The 9,859-nt window shown below is 51.3% G+C and overlaps 1 protein-coding gene across 2 annotated transcripts; it reads left to right on the top strand.

The window, feature by feature from the left end:
• Positions 1 to 1,954: 1,954 nt before the first annotated feature.
• Positions 1,955 to 9,120, top strand: CD8A (CD8a molecule). Of its 2 annotated transcripts, none has more exons than XM_032653269.1 (6): positions 1,955 to 2,775; positions 2,864 to 3,229; positions 3,802 to 3,912; positions 4,099 to 4,206; positions 5,509 to 5,539; positions 7,731 to 9,120. In XM_032653269.1, the coding sequence occupies exons 1-6, from the start codon at positions 2,727 to 2,729 to the stop codon at positions 7,780 to 7,782; spliced, it is 717 nt and encodes a 238-aa protein (XP_032509160.1). In that variant the 5' UTR covers positions 1,955 to 2,726; the 3' UTR covers positions 7,783 to 9,120. The 2 variants fall into 2 exon arrangements, with proteins under 2 accessions (XP_032509160.1, XP_032509159.1); XM_032653268.1 differs by having other exon boundaries at positions 1,967 to 2,775; positions 4,096 to 4,206; positions 7,731 to 9,119.
• The last annotated feature ends 739 nt before the right edge of the window (positions 9,121 to 9,859 follow it).

Below are 9,859 nucleotides of genomic sequence, written 5' to 3'. Positions count from 1 at the left end.
CATACAAGCATCCCCAGAACTTGCACAATTGCATCTGTTCTCCTGTTTGTTGCAGGGCGGATGTCATTGTGGTTTCATTGAGAATCTACGAGTTCTGCGAAAAATATCATTGGGGTCGCAAACCTCCTTGGTGGGTTTGTCATGTTGCCCTGACATCCCCCCATCCTCTGTCATGCTCTGCACAAAAGGGGCTGTCACACACATGGCTGACACTTTTCTTAACTGCAAGGCTGGAAGACCTCCAAACCAGCTGCAGTTCACTTCCAGGAGACTGGGATAGGACGATTCTATTTTCAAGTCTTGTACCTCAGAATCTGGCCATCATCGTACTCAGGGACCTGGTTCCCAAGATCCAAATATTTGCAGGTTGACTCTGGCTCTCCTCCAATGCTTCCTCCACCAGCAAGGCATGCCTTTGTGGCTGACCATCCTCTTCACCACCCTCCTGATTGCATCTTTTGGCCAGAAGGGCCATCTAACATTCCTGCAGTGGGAACAGAGACGAAGCAAAATGGGAAACTATCTAAAAAGAGGATTGCCTTGTCAGTGGCCTATCTGGACTTGGCTGTTCCTTTGTCACCCTCATTGATGTAAGTTAAGGTACAGCACTGTGTCTACCCAGCCAGGAACACACACACACACATATATTGATATGCCAGGGGACCCACTGCTGTGTGCCACAGTCATATTTACAGTTACAAAGGGTTTTCCTTCCCCAACCTGCCTGTCTTCCATCTGAAAATGTTACATGTGCATGAGTGACTCCTCAATGATACAGATACATTGTATCTACTACAGCCTTACTAGTAATTGCAAAAATTGAGAAACTGCTTAAATGCCTATTAATAGGAAAACTAAGTTAGGGAACACCCATATAAAATGCGCCTCTTTAGAAATATGGAGTAGATCTACAGGTGCTGACATGGAAAGCTTTCTTCTGCTGTTAGACAAGAAAGGCAAGTTGCAAAAAATATGTGCCTAGTACAACCGTGTGTCAAAAATGATGTATAAACAGCTGTTTATGCATAGATTATATCTGAGGAGCACACTTAACTGTTAACAGTGGTTTCCTCTGGAGAATGGATGATGGTGAGGAGAGCTGAGACAGGGAAATTTCCCCATACTCTTTTTTGTATTGTCTGAAGTTTTTCAAGAATATATAACATTTGTAATTTAAAAGACACTTTTAAAAACATGTCTAAATATAAATGGTCCACGTTAGAGTAAGCACCTTGGATGCTTTGGGCGGAGGGCGGGGGGGAGAGGGTTGAAATCAAAGTAAAAAAAAAAAAAAAGCCCACCCAACACTTAAGTTCAGACCGCACGAGGGGAGTACGGTTCTGCAAACACAGCTCAGCCCAAGCTGTGATGTGACATGCGACCTCGTGGTGGTGGTGGGGCGGTGTTGTGGGGGTGGGCGGGGGTGTGTGTCTGGAACACAGTTCTCGCCACTGCCGTGGGGCAGAACTCACAGGTGGGGCAGACACCTGGAACAGATAATGCCAGGTGGCTTGTCTCTAGAATCAGGCAGCAGCAGCATGAAGGGCACCCACTATGGGATGCATAGTGGGAAGACCCTGAAGAAATGAGAGAGGGCACCCACTATGGGGCGGAAGGTTTCCGGACAGCAGCAGACAACAAAGAAGTGGCCAAGTGTGTGTCAGGTTCAGACAGGGAGAACTGTCTCCACCCAAGCATTCACCCAGGCTGCACACTTGTCCCCACCAAGCACCCATAGCCAGAGGTACAGAGGAGTGAGTACAAGTCCCCTAGCACGGGAGCTGGGCCCGGGGCAGAAACAGAACAGCATTCCAGGCATAGGGAACAGCAAAGGCAAGAGGAGCCCACAGTTTAGATAATCTCAAGCCCTGTGGGAATGCAGTGGTAGGTGGATGGGAAAGACCAGAGCAGAGGCTTGGGAGGAGCCAGCACCCAAAGGCTAGGAGCCAAGCCAGGGCTGAGCTGCCACGCAGTCCTGCAGGTCATGGAAGGTTGCGGGAGTGACACCATCCGATCGCCTTTCGGAGAATAATGCTCACAGCAGGGTGCCTGGGGGACTGGCCAGGAGAGGGGCTGATGTGGAGGCTGCTGAGTAGACGCCGGAAGGAATGAGGCTATGTGGCCAGGTTCAGCTGCTGGGGAAGGCCTGAAGGGTATGTTCAGCAGAGGTCACACAAGGCTTGAGTGGCTGCTGCCCCTTGGAGTTCCGGAGGAGTGGGCCAGTCACGAACTCCTCTTCAGCCCTCAGGGCCCATTTTACGGCCCCAAAGCCCCAAGGTGCCGGTGCTAGGGCCACTTTAAGTGAGGGCAAAGGAAGTGGACACTTCTCTCTCCTTCCTGCTCACTCACCCTCCCTTCTTGAAATCTCTCGTCTCTATCCTCCGCCGCTGTCACACCCACAGGAGAGCCATTCCAAGGGCCACTTCCAAGCCCTTTTCCTTGTCCTCAAAACCGTGGTTCTCAACCATTCCCAGCTTCCCGTCAAGGCTGCCTCGACGGCCCCCATTCACGGCCCCCAGCCCCCTCTCTGGGCTGGAAGGTGACAACCGCGAAAAGGAGGGCGACTCTCTCCTCCGCGGGGCTTCACGTGACATCACATCCTCCGAACGCGAAATCGGCTCCGCGGCCGGCCGAAGGGCGCAACTTCCCCGGTCGGCGTCCCACTGGCTCCTGCGCTCCTCCGCAGCTTCGAGCCGCTAGCGGAGCGGCGCCGCGGGGAGCGCGCCATGTCCTCGCCGGTGACCGCCCTGCTCCTGCCGCTGGCCCTGCTGCTCCGTGAGTTGGCGACCCCTGGGGAAGACGGGGCCGGGGCTGGCGGGGGGCGCGGGGCTCCCGGCTCAGCCTCACTACCTGTGCCCCGCAGATGCCGCCACCGTCCTCGAGTCATTCTCGTTCCGGATGTCGCCGGTGCAGGTGCAGGCTCGCCTGGGCGAGAAGGTGAAGCTGCACTGCGAGGTGCTGCAGTCCAGCATGACGTCGAGCTGCTCCTGGCTCTACCAGAAGCCCGGGGCCGCCTCCAGACCCATCTTCCTAATGTACCTCTCCAGCACGCGGTCCAAGCTGGCCGAGGGGCTGGACACCAATTACATCTCCGGCACCAAGGCCGAGGGCGCCAACTTCCACCTCACTCTGCACCGCTTCCACGAGGATGACCAAGGCTACTATTTTTGCTCGTTCATGAGCAACTCGGTTATGTACTTCAGCAATTTCGTGCCTGTCTTCTTGCCAGGTCCGGGCGCCAGGGGCGTGGCACCCCTCGGTGTGGGGTTTGGGGCTCAGTCTGAGTCCATTTTTCACACGCTTCGAGCCTCTTAGCGCCCCTCGGGGCTACTTAGATACTGTTCCCATTTCACAGATGAGGAAACTGAGGCTAGGGCTAGAGTGCGACTGGATAGGAGCTGAAGATGGTTTTTTAGGTCCTGTTGATCTGGGCTCGAGTTCCGGGCTTGTGTGATCCTGGGCAAGTTGTACTTAAATTCTCTGAGCCTCCCTTTGCTGGTCATTAAAATGCGGGTATCACCTCCAAGCCCACGAGGTTTCTGGTGGGGCCCTGGAGAGAGGCTGGGCGGAGGGGAACAGGCCCTATATTCACGTCCGAGGCGCCGGGTACGGTTCGCGGACCAGGAGGTCCCACCCCATCTCCCCTGCCCTGAGCGCAGAGCTCCGCGAGGGCGGCGGTCTGCGGCTCCTCCAGCGGAAAATCGGGAGGAGGCGCCCACTTGGCCAAGGCGCCCGGAGTGGTGGGGAGGGTTCGCGTGCACAGCTCCAGCCCGGCCCCTAACCACTCTCTTGCTCCCCCAGCGAAGCCCACCACGACGCCGGCGACGCCACCAGCCACGCGGGCGCCCACCAAAGCGTTGCAGACTGTGTCTCCGCGCCCAGAGGTGTGCCGGCCCTCGGCGGGCAGCGCAGGTGAGGCGGGCGCGGGGAGAACCCTCGCCAGGGGCAGCCCTGACCCTGAAAGTGGAGCCGAGGGCAGCCCGAGTGGTGGGGAAACCGAGAGACGGAGCCGGGAGAAGGAAGTGCCCCGGCTGGCTGGGTGGGATGAGGGATCCCGGGCCCGCTCCTAAATGTCGGCGTCTTCTGTGTCGTCAGTAGACACAAGGGGCCTGGATTTCTCCTGCGATATCTACATCTGGGCGCCCCTGGCCGGGACCTGCGCCATCCTTCTCCTGTTATTGGTCATCACGGTCATCTGCCACCGTCGTAAGTCCTAGGGAATCGCGGCGGGGAGAGTCAGCCCGACTCCCGCCCTTTGCGCGGCTTCGCTCTAGGCAGCCCTTGCCGGGAGTCGAGGTTGCAATTCCTGGGACTCCGAGCTGCTCCGCAGGGCCAGGCGCAGCCTTTGTCTTTCCTGGAGAGAGAACGCGGGCAGACCCCTTCGCGCTGCTCTTTCCACTCTCCGGGAGGTTTTTAGGAAGACGGTGCCCCGGAGCGGCAGCAGCAGGGGTGGGATGTTCCATGGGCAAAGCCTGTAGCAGGCGCACAGGTCTGGGCTTATTACAAACGCCTGGGACAGGGGGCGGTGCGGGGGGGGGGGGGCGCGGTGCCGGGGGGGGGGGGGTCTTTGTGGCCCTGGGACTTGTGCCCGGTAGGGCTGGGTCAGAACCACGACAGGCAGTGGTTTATCCTTGGTCCCCCTGCTTGCGAGCCCCCCACCCCGTCTTGGATCCCACGCAGGTGATTGTACTAACCCACGTTCACCCACATCTGTATTTGCAATGTTTTTTATCTAACATCTTTATTGGAGTATAATTGCTTTACAATGGTGTGTTAGTTTCTGCTGTATAACAAAGTGAATCAGCTATACATATACGTATATCCCCATATCTCCTCCCTCTTGCGTCTCCCTCCCACCCTCCCTATCCCACCCCTCCAGGTGGTCACAAAGCACCGAGCTGATCTCCCTGAGCTATGCAGCTGCTTCCCACTAGCTATCTATCTTACATTTGGTAGTGTATATATGTAATGTTTTTTAAACTGATACAAAGAGGGATAGGAAAGAAGCCCTCACCTGGACTCTCAAGAGTTATAATCTTACTTACTGTACAGCACAGGGAACTATGTTCAGTATTTTGTAATAACCTATAATGGAAAGGAATCTGAAAAAATATATACGTATTATTTGTATAACTGAATCACTTTGCCGTACAGCTGAAACTAACACAATATTGTAAACCGACTACAATTTAAAAATTTTTTAATGATAACTATTAAAACCATAAAATATAAATATTATATCATGCTTGCTTTACAGTTTATTTCTTTATAGTATAAATTAATCTTCCCAGTGTCAATCATTATGCACTAATGTCATTTTACAAGTTTATGTCTTTTTTTTTATAATGTCGATGTAGTTATTGTTTGCTTTACATAAAATAGTCATAGCCACGCTAGAAAAAAAAAGTTATAATCCTAAGTAAATAGGAAAAGTGAAGGAGAAACCATATTTGGGAACTATTCGTCGTGATGGGGCAGACATTTTACCCCTTCTTTTTCCTTATCCAGGGAACCGAAGACGCGTCTGCAAATGTCCCAGGTGAGTCTCTTATAACCTCTGGGCCTGCTAACCCCAGGCAGCCCTGGACACAGGTCCTGGCTTCCCAAGCAGCAGATGGTGGGAACCTTTCCCAGAGAGAGGCCATGGCAGTGGAGTCCTGGGGGCCAGGGAGTCAGCATAGAGCCTGAACAAAGAGAGGCAGAAGCCTGACACTGGGGAGAAAATGGAGGCCCAGGTCGGGCTTAGCGGGAGAGAAGTATGACTTCAGGAAATGTCTGTCTTATTTGGCCTAGTATCAAAACGCCCATCTGAAGGATTCCCCCAATTAATCCTAGCTCCTCCAAAGACCTGAGGTCAATTTATCTGGATGATTCCAGCTGGGTCTTGTATTTTTCTTAAGAAGACTTATTTTTTCCTATTGGCTTGGCCTAGCCTTTTTTGAGAGACAGCCAATTTTATCATTTTATCACCTGAACCAAATAAAGAACGGCCTCAGTTCCTAATTTCCCTGTGGCAATCCGGGGCCTTGATTTGCTGCCAAGGACTGCAGTGGGAAGAAAGGAGGACCAGGGGTAGGGGCAATTAGCTATCTGGCGGTCCGACTCCCTCATCCAGTTCCAGCCCATGATCATGCTGAAGTGATTAGGAAAAAACAAAAACGAAAAACAGCGTCTGGAAGAGAGGCCTCAGTCTCCTCCCTCCTTCGAGCTTCGGCCACGCAGCGCTGTGCTAACATCTAGCAAGCGCCCACTCTAGCCCAGCTCTGTGGTGGGAGTTATACCCAGGGTCTTTCCTCATGCTCACAGCAACCCCACGGGGGAAACACCGCGGTGCCATCTCACAGATCACTGGCTCAGAGATCAGGAAACCTACCCAAGGTGGCAGAGTTTTATGCTTACACTCCAATTATCAATAATATTGAATAATAACAACCATTCGATGAAAGCCTAAAGTGTACCAGTGCCATATATCACTGGTACACTTTATATATATATATAAAAAGTTTCAAGTTTCGTAACAACCTTTAAAATAGTTACTGTAACCACCATTTTACAGACGAGGAGACTAAGGCTTAGGACATTTAGTGACTTGTCCAAGGCCATACTGCTAGCAAGTAGCAGAGCTGCAACTGCTATTCAAAGCCCAGGCTCCTCTCTGTGGCTGGGGGCCGAGGCAGAGGGCGTTAACGATAACCAACTATATTCACCAGTTCCTTTAGGCAGGTGAAAATGTTTCAAGTTTTATACCTGGGGTTCGCATTTCACACTCCTTGATATTTCTCTGCAGGAACCCAAGTTCACTGTCTTATACATCATTATTTTTAACAGTGGAAATGGAATGAATTTCCAGTGCGTATACTAGAGATGATATACCAAGGGGATGAAGACTCTTTAAAAGGAGAGAAGGATTTTTAGCAATTTCAATATTCAGGGTACAGTTGGGAGCTTTTGGAGAAGAATCGTCCCTTATCTCTATCTTTTCTGAAAATTCTCATTTTGAAATGAGCCACTGAGAATAAAACTCTGCCCTGAAATACAAAGCTATGCAGGTTAAAAATCTGCATAAAAATATGAGGAACTCACACACGAGTTAATAAACTCAGTGATGACCAAGGGCAGCTCAGCTTCAACACAGAGGTTTTGGAGGATGATGTGTGTAGACATGACACTCACGATGAATCAGCCCGTTTAGAAGGTGCCAGCCCAGTACCGAATTAACACATTTTTAGTGCAGCATCAAATTTGGGTTGTCAAAGGGACTTTCAGGTAAAGTAGCTCTGCTTGGTTGACGACGGTGGTTCTTTCACATCCTCCCCTAACACTGTGATCCTCCTGAGGGCTGAGAATCAAGTCAGATGATGGCTCGGTTGCCAGCCTGCTTCTCCCACCTCCACGGGGACCTTGACAAAGTCTCTAAGAAGCTGGGCTACCTGGCTTCAGATCCTGGCTCCACCACCTCCTAGTTATGTGACCTCGGGCACGTTCTCTAACACCTCATCCCCCGTGGCTGCCCCTCAGGTTGCCATGAGGATTAAACAAGGTGGCACAAGGAAAGCTCTTGGCAGGGCTGCTGAGGTCATTCACCCAGTGCCATGCCGGTGCCGCAGGGACAAGTCCTCAGACCCCCACGATGGCTGGGAGGTTGGTGAGGGGGTGGGTAGACACGGGTGGATGCTGCATCGCATTGCAGGAGCTCTTGCTGCAGTGATGGTCACCTGCCTCTCTTCCAGGCCTGTGGTCAGACAGGGAGGCAAGCCCAGCCCTTCAGAGAAATGCATCTAACATGGCGACGGGCCCCGCGTGACAGCCACTACAAGACTTCAAACTGAGAACGCCCCTGACGGGGAGAGCAGGAGTCCTTCCCTTTCGGTTTCTCCAGCCTTCCTTCCTTCCATATGTATTCATTCTCATTATTATTGTTTTCCTGGGGGTGGGGTGGGAAGAGTTAACTTTTTCTTTACGTGTTTACTTTGACTGACACAAAACGAGACTCTACCATGTCTAGGGTACACCGCAAGGGTTATAATACCGTTGTGCTCCCATATTGGGGTAAAGGGGAGGTAGGCCAGAGCTACCGCAAGCTGTGTTCTCGGAACCAGGCTGTGAGGGCTGGCGGGGGCCTCGGCACCCACTCAGCCCCAACCTCTTCCCCAGCCATTTTACAAAGGAGGAAGCTGAAGCCCAGAGATGGGCAGCAGCTGTATCAGAGTCCCAGCAGGGCTCAGGGCTCGACCTCCACACAGTTCAGGTCTCTCTTCTGGAGGCCTCTGTCTCAGAATGGGGAGCTGTGTCTCAAGCCTCAAGAGAACAAGTGGTTTTTTGAGCACCTCTGATAGACCCATTACTGCGCCCAGAGCCCCGAGGAGGTAATGAAATAAGACAAGAGAACTTGACAGAGTTCTATGATGTAGCTGAACAGGATCAGACCTTTTAATAATCAAGCGTGAGACAATACAGATGACAGGAATTCCTCAAATAAAGTGGAAGGGGTGAACTGAATCCTGGAAAACGAACAACTAGACCTCTGAAGAAAACCTCTGTGAAATCCCAAAGTGGAGGCAGGTTGGTTCTCCCAGCCCTTGCGTTGCGGAAGGACCCATGAAAGAGGAGAGGCTGCCCTTTGCAAACAAGATTTGAGCATCAGGAAAGCTGAATGGAAGTCAGCTCTCTCTAAACTTGGGATTTTGTATTTGAACATGCTCCTGGGATCATCGGTGAGTTTTTATAGTTTATAAAGGCAGAATGGTGACAGCAGCTGGTACAGGCCCTGGCCTCCCCCGGACCAGCAGATGTGGGAACGTAGCAGACAGACTCTGGTGAGGAAGCTAAGAGCCCAAACTGCAGCCCTACACACGCATTTCCTCTCTTACCATGTTGTAGAAGAAATGCATGCTCATTGGAAGAAAAGACTTAAATAGATAAGGTAATAAGAATCACCCATAATTCTTTACCTCAGGAATAATCCATTGTTAATATTATGGTGTACATTCTTCCTGATTATTTTCTATGCATATATATAAAATATATACTTTTTAAAAATGGGATTGCACTATGCTTTTATAAGTGGCTTTAATAAACAAACATTTATGGCAAACTCTTTTTTTATTACTTGGCTGCATCGGGTCTTAGTTGCGGCATGTGAGATCTTCGTTGAGGCATGCAGGATCTTTCGTTGCGGCGTGTGGGCTTCTCTCTAGTTGCAGCACGCGGGCTCTACAGCGCGCGGGTTCAGTCGTTGTGGTGCACAGGCTTAGCTGCCCCACGGCATGCGGGATGTTAGTTCTCCGGCCAGGGATCGAACCCACATCCCCTGCATTGGAAGGCGGATGCTTAACCACTGGACCACCAGGGAAGTCCTACGGCATACTTATAATAGCCAAATCTCATTCCATTTTTGGTTGTGCCATCACTTAACTATGACTTGACATTTAATTGTTTTCAATTTTCCACTACTGTAATAACGAACACTACTAAAATGTTGCACACATCTTTAGGAGGAATACCTAAAATCATTGGGTCACTGCCCACTTTCACCTTGGACCCGCCCCCCATTTTCACATCAATTGAAATGGATTCCTCTCTTGTTGTATCATCTTCCTTCCTTTTGTGCTTTCTTGGCAGCAGATGAGCTGATACTCCTCTCATAATAAATCACAAAATCTTCATTTCTGTTGTTCAGGTAAAATATACATACTGAAAAGTGCACAAGTCGTAAGCATACAGCTCCAAGTCATTATTAAATGAACACTCGTGGGCTTCCCCGGTGGCGCAGTGGTTGAGAATCTGCCTGCCAATGCAGGGGACACGGGTTCGAGCCCTGGTCTGGGAGGATCCCACATGCCGCGGAGCAACTAAGCCC

Source organism: Phocoena sinus, chromosome 13, assembly GCF_008692025.1.
Source record: "Phocoena sinus isolate mPhoSin1 chromosome 13, mPhoSin1.pri, whole genome shotgun sequence".
Taxonomy (NCBI): domain Eukaryota; kingdom Metazoa; phylum Chordata; class Mammalia; order Artiodactyla; family Phocoenidae; genus Phocoena; species Phocoena sinus.
The sequence above is the reverse complement of the archived record's forward strand: the minus strand, read 5'-3'. Positions and strand labels throughout refer to the sequence as shown.